This window comes from Mastigoproctus giganteus, chromosome 1 (assembly GCF_048544385.1).
Source record: "Mastigoproctus giganteus isolate SK-2022 chromosome 1, ASM4854438v1, whole genome shotgun sequence".
Lineage (NCBI taxonomy): Eukaryota > Metazoa > Arthropoda > Arachnida > Uropygi > Thelyphonidae > Mastigoproctus > Mastigoproctus giganteus.
This window is the reverse complement of record NC_143575.1, coordinates 211903239-211923231: the sequence shown is the minus strand read 5'-3', so window position 1 is coordinate 211923231 and position 19993 is coordinate 211903239. Positions and strand designations below refer to the sequence as shown.

The 19993-nt window shown below is 37.1% G+C and overlaps 1 protein-coding gene across 3 annotated transcripts in view; it reads left to right on the top strand.

Moving 5' to 3' along the window:
* The window catches only part of LOC150091497 (uncharacterized), a 321972-nt gene that overhangs the window by 178929 nt on the left and 123050 nt on the right, over positions 1 to 19993 (top strand). For all 3 annotated transcript variants that reach the window (XM_090375972.1, XM_090375964.1, XM_090375955.1), the window contains exon 8: positions 11805 to 11975. In XM_090375972.1, the coding sequence (XP_090232098.1) occupies positions 11805 to 11975 (171 nt within the window). The remainder of the gene's footprint in view (positions 1 to 11804; positions 11976 to 19993) is intronic.

Below are 19993 nucleotides of genomic sequence, written 5' to 3'. Positions count from 1 at the left end.
TTTTTCTCCTCTTCTGTTATCTCAAAGATCTTTGTATTATATACTCGAGTCAGTTTTTTTCCTTTCCTACATCTATATCAAGTGTATATCTTACCATTCTGTGATAACTTCCAACATTTATCTTATTCAAGATGGTAACATCATTCACAACGTATCTTCTGTTAATGAGGATGAAGTCAATTTCATTAGTTGTTAATCCATTTGGACTCTTCCATGTCCACTTTCTGTTCACCCTTTTCTTGAAAAAAGTGTTCATTACTGATAATCCTTGAGATTCTGCAAATTCCACAAGTCTTTCGCCTCTCATTTCTTCCACCAATTCCAAAATTTCCTATAGTTCCTCTTTCTGCGCTGTTTTGTCTTTTTCCAACCTTAGCATTGTCCCCCATAATAATAGTTTGGTGGGTTTTCTGCTCATCTAGAAGATTCTCAATTTCGGTGTACATTTCTTCAACCTCTTCATCGTCATGGCTCAATGTTGGTGCATAAATCATTATAACCCTTTAGCTTGTACCTCTTTGAAATCTTGAGTATTAGTCTTGACACCATTGGTGATGTACTTTTGAATTCCAAAATGTTGTTTTTTAAATCTTTATGGACCAGACACTCTGCCTTATGGACCAGAAACCAACTCCACCTTCACTCCTTTCACTTTTTCCATTGGTGTACAGCAGATTTCCACTTGATAAACTTATAAGTGATTAATTTCTTTTTCTTGTTTCAGCCAAAACGATGATATTCCGATTCACATTTTCTAATTCCTTTTCCAGCTCTAATATCCTATCTTCACCGATGAGTGATCTTAGGTTGTAACAGGTCAAGTTCAGTTTCCGTGCATGGCAGCCTGGTCGTACCCAGAGATTCTTAGCACCCTCTGCTTCCACTCCGATCCTCTCGCTGCCATAAGAGGGGGAGTGTAAGCTGCTGGGGACTGAGGGCCATTTGTTTTGTCTTGCTGTCATATGCTGGAGGGTTCGGTCTTTTCCTCTTCACGCTGACCATGCGTGTTGAAGAGAACCACTGTACACATTCGATGCCACCTAAGTGACATACCTGGGCTTACCATTGAGAAGATGTGCATGAGTGTATTTTCGGGAGGCAGGCCAACTGGACTTCTCCTAAATCTTCTGTAATAGAAAGATATTGGATCCATCAGTGTTTTAGGCAGAGTGTCTGATAACACACAGGATACCTGTTCCCCTCTAAGCCTCGATGATGTAACCAACAGCCAATTCAAAATGGGAAGCATTCAAAGAATTAATCTTGGAAGCTACTAGGCTTTACATACCAGCTAAGAAATATTGTTCAAAGTTTAGGCTTAAATGGATATCAGATGAACTAATGAGACATGTGGCAGAGAAGAAAAATGCATGGGATACATATAAATTAATGGGTGACATGGAAGCCTACAATAGATATAAGCAGGTCTGTAACCAAGTCACAAAGGAGGTTAGGCAGGCAAAGGCAGATTATGAGAAATCTTTGGCAAAGGATGCAAAGAAAAACAGAAAAAGAGTTCTTTATGTATGTAAACTCTAGAAGGAAGGGGATGAATCAGATTGGTCCACTGGATATCGATGGTTCAACTGTTGATGATCCTGCTCAGGTGGCAGGATCATCAACAGATACTAAATGAATACAAAATATTTATTTAGTATCTACATTCACACATGAGGAGTTATTCAGGGAAGGGAATGGCAGAGGTGAACTAAACTCTGGCAGTGAGCTAGATGATTTTGTAATAACAGAGAGGAAAGTGGAAGAAAAATTGTTGAAGATAAACATAAGAAAGGCACCTGGGGTGGATTTGATCTATCCAGTTATATTAAAGGAGACAGCAAAGGAAGTAAGCAAACCCTTAGCCATAATCATGAGAGCTTCCTTGGATTCAGGGGAGGTGCCCATGGACTGGAGATGTGCAAATGTGACCCCAATTCACAAAGGAGGATCAAAGGGCGACACAAGTAATTATAGACCTGTTTGTTTAACTTCTGTTCCAGGGAAATTAATGGAGGCACTGGTTAAAGAAGCATTGAAGGATCATCTAGACAAGGCTTCGGTTATAGCTCGAACACAGCATGGGTTTGTTAAGGGGAAGTCTTGTCTGACCAATTTGATTGGATACTATGATGTGGTCACAAAGCAACTGGATGCAGGGAATAACTTTGATATCATATATTTGGATCTTAGAAAGGCTTTTGATACTGTTGCACATTGGAGAGCAGTGTGGCATTGGATGCAAATTGCTGCTATGGATAAAGGGATGGTTGAGTGAGAGAAGACAGATTCTGGTAATCAATGGACACTGCTCTTCAGGGACTAATGTTATTAGTGGAGTCCCTCAAGGTTCAGTGTTGGGTCCATGGTTGTTTTCTGTATTTATAAATGATATTGATGATGGTATATCAGGCTTAATTTTCAAGTTTGCAGACGATACGGAGATTGGCAGGGTTGTTAGTGGCACTAATGACAGTACGCTGCTGCAACAGGATCTAGAAAAGTTGAGCAGATGGGCTGAGGGGTGGCAAATGAAGTTTAACATTGACAAATGTAAAGTACTACATATGGGAAGCAGTAACCCTAGAGTAACTTATCAATTCTGTGGTACTACACTGACAGTGGTAGAGAATGAAAGGGACCTGGGGGTGGTTGTGCAGGCAGATATGAAGTTCTCTGAGCAGTGCAGACGGGCTGCAAGAGTAGCAGCTCATTGTGTATTGTCAATGATATATAGGAATTTTTCTAGCAGGGATAAGGAGGTGATTATTCACTTGTATAAGGCAATGGTACACTGACAGTAGTAGAGAATGAAAAGCATCTGGAGTTAATTGTGCAGGCAGATATGAAGTTTTCTGAGCAGTGCAGCTGGTGTCTTGTCAATGATATGCAGGAATTTTTCTAGCAGGGATAAGGAGGTGATTATCCCCTTGTATAAGGCGATGGTCAGGCCACACCTTGAGTACTGTATACAGGTTTGGAGGCCTCATTTTAAGAAGGATGTAGAGCTGTTGGAATGAGTACAGAGAAGGGCAACAAGATTAGTGACTGGAACAAAGGGTTTCTCTTACGAAGAAAGGCTTAAGTTTTGCAGATTACAGTGTTTGGAGACTAGGTACCTTTGAGGTGATCTGATTGAGGTGTATAAAGCTTTGAATGGTTTGAGGTTGCTCAGTGCTGATGGTATTTTTCCTCTTGCTCAGAATAATCACCTGAGAGGGCATAAATTGAAATTGTGGGAAGACAGTTGTAGGATGGATGTACGGAAGCTTGCCTTTAGACAGCGGGTAGTTGATTGGTGGAACAGACTTCCATCTTTTGTTGTGGAAGTTGATAGACTAGATAAATTTAAGGCTGAGCTGGGCAGGTATTTGGAACGAAGAGGGGTGAAATCGGAGCATTCCCCCCCATTTTTTTTTGGCTGATGCTGCATAAGCTTGCTTTCTTGCATCGTATGCCTCTACTAATGCTAATGCATTAGTAAAGGCATATCATGCAAGAAAGCAAGCTTATATAGCATCAGCCAAAAAAAAATCACCTTCTCATTTAACCCATCCATTCACTCCAAAAAAATGCTTGTCTATTTCTGCCTTCAACTTATTCGAGTTGTCAACCATCCACTACGACAGATGGAAGTTTGTTCCAACTATCAACCACCCACTGGCTAAAGGCAATTTTCCGCACATCTTATCTACAACTGTCTTTCCTCAATTTGAGTTTATGCCCCTCAAGTTTGTAACTATTCAAGGCCTTATACACCTCAATCAGATCTCCCATGGGTGCCTGGTCTCGAGATGCTGCAATTTGCAGAACTGAAGCCTTTCTAGGTAAAAGCACCCTTTTGTTTCCTTCACCAATCTGGCTGCCCTTCTCTGTATCTGTTCCAGCAGCTCTACATCCTTCTTAAAGTGAGGCCTCCAGACCTGTATGCAGTATGCAAGGTGTGGCCTCACCATTGCCTTTAGCATTAGTAGAGGCACATGATGCAAGAAAGCAAACTTATACAGCATCAGTGAAAAAAAAAACTTTCCCATTTCACTGATCCATTCATTCCAAATGCTTGTCTAGTTCTGCCTTCAATTTATTTAAGCTATCAACTTCCATAACAACAGATAGAAGTTTGTTCAAGCAATCAACTACCCGCTGGCTAAAGTCAAACTTACACACATCTATTCTAAAACTGTCTTTCCTCAGTTTGAATCTATGCCCTGTCAGGTTTGTAATCTGAGCAAGAGAAAGAATCCCCTCAGCATTAAACCTGCTCAATCAATTCAAGGCTTTATACACCTCAATCAGGTCGCCTCGCAGGTGCCTAGTCTCCAGAAGCTGCAATTTGCAGGACTTAAGCCTTTCTTCATAAGAGTACCCCTTTGTTCCCTTCACCAGTCTTGTTGCCCTTTTTTTCTGTACTCATTCTAGCAACTCTATATCCTTCCTAAAATGAGGTCTCCAGGCCTGTACACAGTACTCAAGTTGTGGCCTGACCATTGTCTTATACAAGGGGATAATCACTTCCTTATCCCTGCTCGCAAAATTCCTGTATATCATTGACAAGACACTATGACCTACACTAGCAGCCTGTCTGTACTGCTCAGAAAACTTCATATCTGACTGCACAATTACCCCAAGATCTTTCTCATTTTCCACTACCCTGAGTGTAATACCACATAGTTGCTATATTTCTCTGGGGTTACTGCTATCCATATGCAGTACTTTGCATTTGTCAATGTTAAACTTCAGATGCCACTTCTCAGCCCATCTATCCAATTTTTCCAGATCCTGTTGCAGCAACATACTGTTATACTGTTATTAACAGCCCTGCCAACATTTGTATCATCTGCAAACTTTGACATTAAGCTTTATATATCTTCATCAATATAATTGATAAATATACAAAACAACAATGGGCTCTACACCGAACCTTGAGAGACACTACTAATAACATTAGTCCACATAGAGCAGTATCCTTGATCACCACTCTCTGTCTTCTCCCACTCAACCTTCCTTTTATCCATTGTAGCAACTTGCTCTTAATACCATACTTCTCCAATTTTTACAGTAGTCTTCCATGTGCAACAGTATCAAAATCTTTCCTGAAATCCAAGTATATGATATCAAAATTATTTTTTGGATCCAGTTCCTTTGTGACCACATCATAGTATCCAATCAAATTGGTCAGACAAGACTTCCCCTTGACAAACCCATGCCGTCTGAATTATTGCTGCAGTACTGTCTCAGTGATTCTGCAATGCTTCTTTAACCAGTGACTCCATTATTTTCCCTGCAACAGAAGTCAAACTATCATCATCATCATCATCATCAGCCATTTTCAATCCACTGCAGGATGAAGGCCTCTCCAGCAACTTTCCAGTTCCTTCTGTTTTGAGCACTGGCCATCCATTTACTACTCAAAAACTCATGAATTTCATCTATCCATCTCCGCCTTTGTCTTCCAGGTTTTCTTCTAGCCCCTCTTGGGTACCATTCTGTTATTTTCTTAGTCCATCTGTCATCATGTCTTCGAGCTATGTATCCTGCCCAAGACCATTTTAGTTCTTTAGTTTTGATAAGAATGTCCTTTGCTTGAGTTTGCTGCCTAATCCATGTGTTTCTCTTCTTATCTAACAGTCTGATTCCCAATATAATTCGTTCCATTCTTCGCTGTGTAGTTCTTAGCTTCTCTTCCATTCTTTTGGTGAGTGACCAAGTTTAACTTCCATAAGTCATGGTGGGGAGTATACATTGATTCATTATTTTACGTTTCAGACAAACTGGGATATTGCTCTTCAGTATGTGGCTATATTTCCTGAATGCTATCCATCCAAAATTTATTCTTCTCTTGACTTCCAGCCATTTATCGTTATTACAGCTAATAACTTGTCCCAGATAAGTATATGACTCCACCTTTTCAATTACTGCTCCTTCAATCATTATTTCCCTTTCCGTGGCATACTTGTTCATCATTACTTTTGTTTTATCCATATTCATCTTTAGTCCAAAATCCTTACTAACTGTGCATAACTGATTAAGATTTTCCTCTAATTCTTTGGGATCGTGGCTTATGACCACAATGTCATCTGCAAATCGTAAATGGTTTAGGTACTCTCCGTTCACATTGACTCCTTTCTGCGACCAGTCTAATCTTCTGAAAGCTTCCTCAAGGGCAGCAGTAAACAGCTTCGGAGATATTGTGTCTCCTTGTCGAACTCCTTTCTCGATTTTAAATTTGCTACTGTCTTTGTCTAGTCTAATAAAGGATGTAGCACTCTCATATATTTTCTTCAAAATCATAATATATGGAGTATCTATGCCTTGTCTTTCCAGTGCCCGAAACATTGCCTTATGCTGTATGGAGTCAAATGCCTTTTCATAATCCACAAATGCCAGGCATAATGGTGTTTTATATTCATTTGCTTTCTCCATTAGCTGTGATATTACGTGAAGGTGATCCATAGTTGAGAATCCTGTCCTAAAGCCAGCTTGCTCTTTCGGTTGATTCTCATCAAGTATTCTTTCTAATCTGTTAGTAATGACCCTTGTGAACAACTTGTAGATGTGGGATAACAATCTAATTGGTCTATAATTTCCAATTTATCTCCTTTCTTATGCAGCAAAACTATGATTGCATTATTCCACTGCTTAGGCGTCACACTTTTTCTAATGCACTTTGTGAAGAGCCTTGCCAGTTTTTGTGTTATGTCTCTTCCTCCCAATTTTAACAACTCTACAGTAACTTCATCTTCCCCCGGGGCTTTCCGATTCTTCATTTTCTTCAATGCATGTTCTACCTCATCAGGAAGAATATCGGGTATGTCGTATGTGTTGCTACTTTGCAATCCATGTTCCCCACTGCTGGTATCATTCCCTCGCTCCTTGTATAATTCTCTATAGTAGTCTTCTGCTATTTGAATTATGCCTTCTCTGCTGTTTATAAGTACACCATCGCTATTCTTCAGTTTCAGTATCATTTGTCTTTCTGTATTACTGCTCATGGCTGCTGATTTAAATCCTTTGTTTTCCCTTAATGCTTGTTCTACTTTTCTTGTGTTAAATCTTCTTATGTCCTCTCTGAGTCTCTTTCTAATGGCTTTGCATAACTCAGTATACTCAATTTTCTCCCTGTCAGTGTTTTTCTTGCTCTTCATTTGTCGTCTTTGGTTCATCATGACAAGTGTTTCTTGACTAATTTTTTCTTCTTTGGATTTCTGTTTCCCTATAGGTTTTTTGGGCTTTATCACTTTCAGAAAGTTGTAATATTCCTCGTCGATATCTTGGTCCTGAGCAGTCTGCAGAAGCTCAAACTTGTTCTTAAGTTCCAGTACATACTGCTTTTTCTCCTCCTCTGTTTCAAAGACCTTTGTATTATTCACTCGAGTCAGTTTTTTCCTTTCCTTTCCTACATCTATATCAAGTGTACATCTTACCATTCTGTGATCACTTCCAACATTTACCTTATTCAGGACGGTAACATCATACACAATATATCTTCTGTTAGTGATGATGAAGTCGATTTCATTAGTTGTTAATCCATTTGGACTCTTCAATGTCCACTTTCTGTTCACCCTTTTCTTGAAAAAAGTGTTCATTACTGACAGTCCTTGAGATTCTGCAAATTCCACAAGTCTTTCACCTCTTTTATTTCTTTCACCAATTCCAAAATTTCCTATAGTTCCTCTTTCTGCGCTGTTTTGCCTTTTTCCAACCTTAGCATTGAAGTCCCCCATAATAATAGTGTAGTGGGTTTTCTGCTAATCTAGAAGACTCTCAATTTCAGTGTACATTTCTTCAACCTCTTCATCATCATGGCTCGATGTTGGTGCATAAATCATTATAATCTTTAGCTTGTACCTCTTAGAAATCTTGAGTATTAATCTTGATACCCTTGGTGATGTACTTTTGAATTCCAAAATGTTGTTTTTTAAATCTTTATGGACCAGAAACCCAACTCCACCTTCACTCCTTTCACTGTTTCCATTGGTGTACAGCAGATTTCCACTTGATAGACTTATAAGTGACTCATTTCTTCTTCTTGTTTCAGCCAAACCGATGATATTCCAATTCACATTTTCTAATTCCTTTTCCAGCTCTAATATCCTGTCTTCACCGATGAGTGATCGTACGTTATAACAGGCCAAGTTCAATTTCCGTGCATGGCAGCCTGGTCGTACCCAGAGATTCTTAGCACCCTCTGCTTCCACTCTGATCCTCTCGCTGCCGTAAGAGGGAGAGTGAAAGCTGCTGGGGACTGAGGGCCATTTGTATTGTTGTGCTCTCATTGCTGGAGGGTTTGGTCTTTTCCTCTTCACGCTGACCAGGCGTCTTGAAGAGAACCACTCTACACTAACAGGTCTGTAATTACTTGTCACCATGTGATCTCCCTTTGTGAATTGGAGATACATTTGCACATCTCCAGTCCATTGGGACTTCCCCTGAGTTGAAGGATGTTCTCATAATTATGGCTAATGGTTGGTTTGCTTACTTCCTTTAATATAACTGGATAGATCCCATCCACCCCAGGTACCAGTCTTATGTTTAACTTCAACAATTTCTCCTCCACTTTGCTCTCAGTTAATACAAAATCATTTAACTCCCTGTTAGTTTGATAAACATCTGGCCATCTCCTCCATGAATAACTCCTTATGTGTGAATGGTGATGCAAAATGCTCATTTAGTTCAGCAGCTATCTGAGAATGATCATCTACAGTCAAACCATTGATATCAAGTGGGCCAATCTGATTCATCCCCCTCCTTTTAGGGTTTATATTAGTACATAAATCTTTGCTGTTTTCCTTTGCCAAAGATTTTTCATAATCTTCCTTCGCTTGCCTAATCTCCTTTGTGACTTGATTACAGGCTAGCTTGTATCTACCGTAGGCTTCTGTGTCACTTGACAATTTATGTGCATCCCATGCATTTGTCATCTCTACCACGGGTCTCATTCATTCATCTGACATCCATTTGGGACTGAACCTAGTGCAGTATTTTTTAGTTGGAACAAAAAGGCTTGTAGTTTCCAAGATTACTTCCTTGAATGCTTCCCAGTTAGAATTTGCTGTTGGTAACATCATCAGTTGGTCCCACTGTATAGAACGTAAAAAATCTCTGAGACCACTGTAGTCGTCTTTACAAAAGCGAAAACCCTTCCCTTTACCCCTGATGGTAGTTACATCTTTAAGTAAATCCCACATCAGTACACTGTGATCACTGATACCTAGTGGTTCCTTTAATCATAAATTCTTAATGCATGAATAATCACAGTTGATAATCAGATCAAGGGTGTTACTCTTCTTGTTGCCTCTCTAACGCACTGTAGAAAACAATCATCCAATAAATCCACAAAAGCCTTGCTAGTGTGCGAGTGACCGACTCACAAGTTCCAGTTTATAACTGGGAAGTTAAAATACCCCATTATAAGACACTCTGATGGACTGGCCCACTCTATTTCTCTGTATAATTGTTCACTGTACTCACCAGAGTCATTAGGCCTATAACAAACTCCTATCCTCATTTTTGCTTTCCCAGTGCTTATGTCACACCAAACTGACTCAACAGTGCACTGTTCATCTATATCAACTGGATGCACTTCTTTAGATTTTGTGTTTCTTAACTAATAGCATAACCTCTCCTCCCTTCTTATCCTGTCTATCCTTTCTGTACACATTGTACTCCCCAAATCCAATTCTGCATCCCTTATATCTGAGTGGCACCAAGTCTCTGATATCCCAACAATATCCGCCTCGGATGTCTTAACCAGCACTTCAAATTCATCAAATTTGTTTACTATACTCCTAGCACTGGTGTACATGCAAGTATACATGCCCCTGTTCTTACTCTTAGTTAATCTAACACAGCCCATGTATTTACTTGTTTCATGACCCCCAGCAGTTCCTGAAATCCCCAGCAACAGGCTTTCCAGGCTGCTGTTCATTCCAATAGAAGCAGTGCAAGAATCATTTCCACCTCTGCCTGCGGCTACTATTAACCTATTAATCTGTAAATCTCCCCAAGCTAGCATTTTTCCGACCCACGTAACATTCCCTCGATAGCATCAGCAAATAATCTTGTACCCTTTCTATTTAAGTGTATCCCATCCCTGTAGAAGCAGTCTCTCCTGTTAACAAACACAGAGCACACTGAGAAAAATTCTGATCCATGAGCCCTGCACAATCTTGCCAGGGCCGAATTGATGTCAGTGACAAGGCTCTCATCATATACTCCCTACTATCGTGTCTGGGCAGGATTGTAGGCACTTTGAAATTTAACCCTAACTCGTGACTTTTTTTCAGCATTGACCTGTTCTTGCTTAATAAATCTGCAGATCTCTTACACTTAATGTCATTAGTGCCAATGTGTACAATGATATCACCTTTTGTGTCCTTAAAAGATGATATCTGCTCTATAATGTCATCAACGTTTCTCTCTTGCAGACATACCCTGGTCCTATTCCACCTATCCTTTTTGCACAATATATTTCCTATTTCCCTGACAATTCAGTCACCAACAGTAACTAGCACCTGTGGGACCAGTGCATTCTGCCCTGAAGGTTGTTGTTGCGTTGTCTGGTGCATAAGAGTGTGCTCTAGCATTGAGTTGGGCAGCTGAGAACTTGATGGGCCCTTCCCAAAGTCTTATACAAGGAGACAGTCACCTCCTTATCCCTGCTAGCAAAATTCCTGTATATAATTAACAAGTTGACAATCTTGTCAATGATATACAGGAATTGTATATTGAGCTACTCTTGCAACCTGTCTGCTTTATCCGGAAAACTTCAGATCTGACTGCACAATTACCCCCAGGTCTTTTTCATTCTTCACTACTCTGAGTGTAGCCAAGAGGGTTTTGATAAATGGTTATTCCTCAGATTGTGTTAATGTGAGTAGTGGGGTTCCACTATTGTTTTTTATTTTCTTAAATGACTTTGATGAAGGGATAGAGGTGTGATGTCTAAATTTGCAGATGATGTAAAGATTGGTAGAGTAGTTAATGATCACCGCCAAGCTTCTTCAGAGTGACCTAGATAGACTTCATGGATAGTCAGAAAAATGGCAGCTTTGCCACTTTTCTGACCATCCAGCAAAGTGCAAGGTCTTACATCTGGGGAACAGTAACCCCAAAATAACTTATACACTTGGTGGAGATGAACTGAAGTCAGTAGTGGAAGAAAGGCACTTGGGAGTACAAAAGGTCAGACATTAATGAAGTTCTCCGAGCATTGTAGACAGGTTGCAATCAAAACCCATGATGTCCTATCGATGATTTATTGAACATTTGTTAGTAGAGATAAGGACTTCACAATCCTATTATACAAGGTTATTGTTAGATCACACTAGTAATGGTGTGTTCAAGTATTCATTTTAAGATGGCACTTAAAAAAAAAGACATTGAGCTTGAAAGGGTCCCAAGAGGGGTAACTTTTCTGGAGAGATTGGCAGAAGGGCTTCCATATGAAGAAAGACTTTGAATATGTGGGTTGCACAACTTGGAAACTAGGCTTACCTTAGAGCCTTAAACACCTCAATCAAGTCTCCTTAGAGGAGACTTGATTGAGGTGTTTAATCAAGATAGTATTATCTTGATTAAACTAATTATATATTAGATAATATTATTGCTTCCCTTTTCAATTTTTTTTCTCAATTTATTTCAAATTTGGTTTGCTATAAAGATTACAAAATTTTAATATTATGCTTGTTACTAACTCTGTTCAGAGTGAATATGATTTTCAGTGTTTTTGTGTTTGTTATTCAAAATGTGTTAGAAGAATATTTGACATTTAAAGATTTTTAATTCAATTTCTCTTTAATTTTAAGAATGACTCTATGGCTGCTATGAAAAGCCCTAATGAATCTCAGGATGATAATGATATGGAACAGTTGCGACTTGAGTTAGCTGAGGCTGAAACAGCAAAATGCAAACTTCAAACACAGTTAGAAGAGAAAGAAAAGGAGATAGGAATAATATCCGTCAAAACAGCAGAACAAGTAATGCTCTTCCTTACTACTTTATTATTTCTTCATTAACAATAAGGATCTCTGATAATTTACAGTTATTGTGAATGAAGATATATATATATATATTTATTTATTTAAATAATGACTTAATAATAGACTGACTATTATGCCCCATATCGACAGAGAACCACGAGGCCAATAATGGTCATGGAATCGCTGCATTTCAATTGCTATACAAATCATCGCAAAGGCAAAAATCGAAGAACCAAACCACCCATTCCTCCTTTGATCGTTCCACCAATGCAGAGGATTTGCACAGCGGTGGTCCTTATGCAGCGAGAAATAATTTATAGAACAGACAGCACTCTAGATCAGAGCCACACCACTGACATATTGTAAGCTTCGCCAGCTTATATAAAAGAAAAGAAAGGGAATAGATGGCGGCACAGACGCTGCTTATTTAGCATATCAACCCACTACTACCACTGATTTATATTTAAATAATGACTTAAAAGTTTAACATAAAATAAGAAAATAAATAAATATTAAGTTACCATTAGAGGCAGCAAAAATGCACTTCTTCCACATGAAGCACAGATATATCCGATAATTCAAAATAAAACAACATAAAACATAAGCCAGTAGTATGGCAAAAATGTAGAGCAAAAGATTAACATAAAATAACGTAAAAATAAACAAACAGGGAGGGGGAAGTAAAGGTAAGATATAAACAGTAGCCGATAGTCCCCTATATAATTTAGCACTTTAATTCCAATTAATAAAACCGATATAAAATTTAAAATAATGTCAATTATAATATGATTTAGCTGTACCCCCCTCGAAGGTACCAGTTCCGAAAAGCGTGATATATCACCAAAAAGAGTTTAAAAGAACTACTGAAAAAAAAAAAAAAAAAATCAAAATAATAGACTGACCATTATGCCCCATATCGACAGAGGACCACGAGGCCAATAATGGTCATGGAATTGCTGCATTTCAATCGCTATACAAATCATCGCAAAGGCGAAAAGATCGAAGAACCAAACCACCCATTCCTCCTCTGATCGTTCCACCAATGCAGAGGATTTGCACAGCGGTGGTCCTTATGCAGCGTGTGTGTATATATATATATGTGTGGGGGGGAGGAAATTGAGATAAGATTAGATAAGCAGAATTACGATAAATTGAAATATGGATCAGGGTCACTGCTAACGCAAAAAAATACCCCACAACCATAATGTATATATAATGAATTTTTATTATTAGTATAAAATATAGTAAGTAGATATTTATGTTTAGAATTAGACTAATGAAAATATGATGTACCCTGGGTGTGATATATGTGTTGACCGAAAGGGGGGGGGAAAGAAAGGAATCGAAATTAAAGTAAATATAACAATAGAAAACATAAACCAAAAGGAATTTTGAAGAGACGACCAAGGTGGAAATAGCATTGCTGTGTCATTCATAATTTTAGTGTCTTCTTCAGAGGTCATCCACCAATACAATGAAAAAGACAGCAATACTCTTACTTCTGTTTCCGACATGTTCTGTATGTCAAGGTACACGTGCAAAATGCCACGTGGTAAAACTAATATAAATTTGAATAAGGTTATACAAAGTTTGCCAAAACAAATATGTGTTGATAAAGTATAACCTTATATTCAAATAACTGTTGATAAAGTATAACCTTATTCAAATTTATATCCAAATTTATATTAGTTTTACCACGTTGCATTTCGCACGTGTACCTTGACATTCAGAACATGTTGGAAACAGAAGTAAGAGTATTGCTGTCTTTTTCATTGTTTTGGTGAATGACCTCTGAAGAAGACACTAAAATTATGAATGACACAGCAATGCTATTTCCACCTTGGTCGTCTCTTCAAAATTCCTTTTGGTTTATGTTTTCTATTGTTATATTTACTTTAATTTCGATTCCTTTCTTTCCCCCCCCCTTTCGGTCAACACATATATCGCACCCAGGGTACACCGTATTTTCATTAGTCTAATTCTAAACATAAATATCTACTTACTATATTTTATACTAATAATAAAAATTCATTACACACACACACACACACACACACACACACACACACACACACACACACACACACACACACACACACACACACACACACACAAATATAATAGAACACATAAACATAGGAGGATGGCAATCTCATTTGCTATATATATGTTGGCCAGTTTTAGTTAGAGTAATTGATTGTTGTAATAAACTTTCATCTGGTGAATGAATTTAGGAAAGGATTAGACAAATTGTTAGAGGGATGGACAGATGATGTGGGTAGTAATGTGTTTTTTTTCAATCTGGTTCTGTATACAGCATCGGCTAAGGAATTAATCATTTGCCACTACTAATTCTAATATAATTTTTCCTTTAGATATAAAATAATTTTCACATTCAGAATTTTGTTATGTATATTGATTTGATAAATTAAAAGGCAGTGAATTTCAGAAAGTTCCTGATTAATATACTTTTTATTTCTAATATAGCTCAACCCAACCATACAGCTTAACCTCTTATAGTTGAAATTGTTGGGACCTATTGCATTTCAGATAGCAGAAAATTTCACATATAATAGCTGCCACTTTTGGATCATTAATGATCAGAAAACACTTCTCATGTGCCATAAAGTAAATATGAAATAAAATATACAGTCAGAAGTCATTGAAAGAAAAAAAATAAATAAACCCATTTTAAAAAGTAAAAGCATTAAGAAGAATTCAAACCTTTTGAAAACTGGTGACAAGTGATGAAAAAAAAATTTCACTACATTGGACAATGATGGAAATTTATCAATTTAATAATAATTTACATGAGATTGGAAACAATTTTTCTAGTTATTGGGATTTTGAATAGAGGAGGTTTGACTATACTGAAACTAATTAGATTTAGAGTAATATTGAATTCATTTAGTTTGAATTTTGTGTGAGTTAATTGAAGACAGGAATTTAACTTACTTGTTTAAGTGAAATTGATCTGCCAAGACATACTAATGAACCAAAATATAAAGTTCTGAGTGTCCTAGAGTGAATTACAGGATATGTGGTTTTATAAGAGATGCATTACCATGGGTCCTTGCCAGATGTGGTTTTGCCATTTCCAGTTTTGAATATTCTTATTTTTTTTAGAAAAAGCATATGAAATTGCAGAAGAATACACTTACATTCATGGGCACTATTTATTGAATAAATAATTATTTTTCTGTGTACTTTATTTAAGTTACAGTAATTACTTTTAATTTGTTTGTTTTGATTCAACTTTTTTAGTCTGTTGTATAATTATAGCAGACAGAGTAATTTGAACCAAAACATTTATTAGGGTGTTATACATCAATTAAAATATTCATTTATTAATTTGAACAGCCTGGGTTAATTTAGATTTTTAGTTAATGAATAATTTTCTATAAGATAAATTTTAACTACTGTTTCAATTTATTAACTAAAAAATGAAAAAATTAATTATAATTTTTAAGTTATACAACTTTTGTATTGTTGAGCTAAACTATAAAGTTAGTATAAAAGTTTTATGATGACATTTGACCCAAAAATAACAGTGTAGAAACAAAGTGGAGAAATTTTTATATTAATGATAACTCAGAAGTTAACTTTTGACAGCCAGTGACCTATCAAACCCACAACATTATTAAAACTTTTTTTTTTTTTTTCTGTTTAGATAAGTGCTTTTGTATGAAACTTGCATAATAAAAAAAAAGCTCTTTTCAGTTAAACTCAGTGGTGAGCTATAATGGGTTCGTGAGAGACCATTGTTATTTTTTTTTTGAAAATTTGCGAGGCCATTGTTGAGACGATCATTTATTTTACAAATGAAATCCTGAATGCAATTATTGAGTATCCAGAGAAGAAATTACGGTGGGGCGAGCGGGCCCCCATTCCAGCATTTAAATGGTGCAATCGGTCGGTTATGTATTTTAAAATTGTTTCATTTTTGATTTTATTACAGTTGGACCTCTGTTTAACGAACTTCTTTATAGCAAATTTTTTTGATTCCCCTTGATAATTAAATTTAAATAGTTTCTGTTGAATGAAGAAAATTTCCATGTAACGAACAGATTAGGAGAGGCAACTGTGCATTGCATTGTTCTCACCTCTGGTCTTTAGGCAATTTAGGTAATTCGAAAGTACGAATTAAGGGTGAAAGGGATTACCATTTCACATTGTGAGTGGTGTCCATAAAACCTCTGCAGTCATATACCTAGAAGTCGCACTAGTCAATATGTTTTCCATAGCCAGTGAGAGGATTAAGAGGATTCTCGACACAGATTATAGCCTCTGGTCAACCTGTGTTGTGGTTCCCCTTTACTCTGACAAACAGGCATATGTTTTTCAGAGAAGTGAGAGATCCTTGCCTTCCAGTAAATTTCTCCTGTCTATGTTTATATGTTTAGCTGAATATCCTTGTGATTCTTACATTTTGCACTGTATTCAAAGAACTAGTGAGAGTAGCAATGTAGAGGAGGAGGGATTGAGACAACTAAGATATTATATAAACTTTACGAAGGTGAAATGTTGGCAGATTTTGAAACTTTGTCGAACCTTTCACTGTGTAGAAAATGTTCTAAAATATAATGGAATACAAGCAATAATTAAAAAAAAAAAACTATCACCCATCTCCAGAAAGCTAGCGTGAATTAAGGATGATTGCTAAAGAACTTGATGTGGAGACTATAAAGATCGGTCGTGTGTTCAGGCCATGATGAGCAGCTTGTATCTTGCGGACGGCAATAGTGGGTTGGAGGAATTATCCTGCTTTGTGCAAACATTTTAAATCAGAAGTTAAATATTCCAAATCATTAAATCAACCTTTAAATTTGTAATTTCTTAACTATTTAGCACTATGATCGACATCCTGCTGGAGTTCTCTTACCTTTCATAAGCTTTACAGAATCACAATGGTAAAAGCATATAAGTTAACTATTCGAATTATCAATGCTATTGCTAATTTGAAAAATTCTGAAGGAAATTAAGAAGCTAAAATTGAGAGCATGTTGAAGTTGAAAGAATTTTAAGGAATCAAAATCAAAAGTAAAAAAATTACTCATGATAAGTTATTAAATGCATTGTTTTATCCTTAAAGGATAAGTTATTAATGCAACAGGGTGATTTTAAATGAAATAAAGAAAATAGTGATACCATTTAAAGAAATTTTGCTACCTGAAATTGTGGAATGTGAAAGAACTTTCGTCTCCATTACAAGATGGTGAAAACCGAATAAGAAATTTAAGTTTTCTGATAAAATATGAAATAAAATTTAATGATTTAAGAGATTTTGTCGAAGGCAGTTTATCTTTAAAATCGAGTGAAATTCCCTTTTCAATTAAGAAAGCCAGAAATATCTTTGAAACCATTACAATTAGCAGTGCTGAAGCTGAGTGAGCCTTCAGCATAATGAATAATATTGTGACAATTAAACACGTTGCAGATTATGATGACCATACGTCTAAATGGAAAACCATTGCTTCGATTTGATCCGGATTGTTACGTCAAATCATTCCTCTGTAATCATCGCTCAGCTATTGAGCAAAGCAGAAGATCGACAACAAATATTAATAAAGTAAATTCTATATGGAAATTTTTAGAATAAATTTTTTCTTGAATATTTGTGAAATAATTTTTTTTCATGTAATCTGTAATTTTTTTTTGTGTACTTTTTCTAGAAAGTTTGTTTTTTATGTAATATTTGTTTTTATATTGTGGAATGCTTTGTGATAGTTTTTATATTATTTGTTATATGGGAAATATTTCATGTTATTTGTTATTCGCAGTATTAAAATTTTATCATGAAAAAAATGTATGCATTATATTTCCCTAGTTGTTAAAAAAAAGACGAATAAAAAAGTTGCACGTGTGACGAGCATGCGCGGTAGATTGTTAATGCGAAACATCCTTCACGTTTCTCTTAGTTATTTTGTTTTGTATATATTGATTATGAAATAAAACAGCTTTTTATTGTAAATATTTTATTGATCATTCACAGATTTTCATAATTTCTGGAAGACAAGATACAGTGGATTTGTTGAAAAATTATACTTCACAACAACCAGCAATTGTAAATTTTTACTGCAAACTAAAATACATGCAATAAATAAAACTGGTAAAAACAGATGTATTTACAATAAATGACAGTTAAAATAAAATTAAATGACGATAAAATATGACTAAAATGAAAGTTAAAATAATAGTAATAAAAGCGCTAAAAACTGTAGCTTTCGGAGCTCACAGACTCCTTTCTCAACAGTGTGCTTCTGTTGTATGACAACATCCTTAAATAGCAGGCCCACGGCACTCGTCACATGGTTCCACAAGAATATGGTTTGAATTTCTCACCTGTGTACTGGAACCGGAAATGGCTCGGGAGCGTGCCAATAAAAACCGATCATCACGTTCAAGAAGGGGATGCATATGGACACCCCTATCCCTGTTGATGGTGTTACCGCTAGCTGCCCTGATGCGCAGGCTCTCAAGCCATTTACGGTCCCAGAACCCATGAGCCCAGTCAGTGATGACCGCAGCTTCAGGGGAGATCTGGTGCTGCTTCTCCCAAAAATGCTCCGCCACAGCAGACTTCGCATAATTTGCCCTTCTTATAGCATTCATGTGCTTACCCAGACATTCTTTGAGTCATCACCCCGTCTCACCAACATAACAAACCCCACAATCCGGGCACTTAATTTCATATACCACCCCACTGCTAATTTCTTTTGATATGGGGTCTTTAACTTGTGATATCACTGTGTGCAACCTCCGTCCCGGAAGCTGCACACAGTGTATCTGGCACCCACGGACTGTACGTGCGATGCGTTCAGTAAGGCCCGGATAGTAAGGAATGTATGCAGTGATCACAGGGGTGGGCGACTCACTATGTGTGGACTCTACCCCTCTAATGAATTTATCCAAAATCCTCTGGGGATAGCCACATTTCTTGAGGTCTGCTGTGACTCTAATAATGTCTCTCTCTTTATCCTCAGGGGGTACTGCAGTGGGACCCAACCCTATCTATTAGGGCCTTAACTACACTGTTCTTGTGTTGGCTGGCTTGTGCTGAGCTATAATGGGTATATCGTCTCCGGCACATGGGTTTCCTGAAAACATTAGTCTTAAGCCTACAACCTTCTCTGATCACCAACACATCAAGAAATGGGAGGGATCCCTCTGCCTCCACCTCCGAGGTAAATTGAATGAAAGGGAAGAAGCTGTTAAGCACGTTAAGTATTTGATCTTCCTTCCCCTTCTGTATGATGGTAAAAGTATCATCCACGTATCTTTTCCATTTACGTATGGGACATTCCAAACTGTCAAAGATCCTAACTTCCAATTCTTCCATGGCTAAATTAGCCACAATAGTACTAATGGGGGAACCCATGGCCGTGCCATGGGTTCCCCCATTAGTACTATTAATTAGTCCAGTACCATCTTGGAAGACCAAGGTGGTACTGGACAGGCATAGCTCCACACCTTCACAAATATCATTAATACTTAACAAAGACCTGGTATTTAAAGCCGCATCCTTTTCCAAAGCCCTTCTAACACGTTGAACTCCAAACCTAATAGGAATACATGTGAACAGGGAAATAACATCAAAAGAAATCATAATCTCATTTTATTGGCGTGCTCCTGAGCCATTTCGGGTTCCAGTACGCAGGTGGGAAATTCCAACCATATTCCTGTGGAACTATGACGAGTGCCGTGGGCCTGCTATTTAAAGATGTTGTCATACAACAGAAGCACACTGTTGAGAAAGGAGTCTGTCGGTTATCACTTATATTTTAATATTATTTTAACTTCCATTTTAGTCATTTCATTTTATTTTAACCGTCATTTATTGTAAATACATCTGTTTTTACCAGTTTTATTTATTGCATGTATTTTAGTTTGCAGTAAAAATTTACAATTGCTGGTTGGTGTGAAGTATAATTTTTCAACATGAATTTTCCCAACCTTGTAGGCCTGTTTGGAAATACAATAGATTTATGATAACTAAAGTAAGAGATGTATACTTG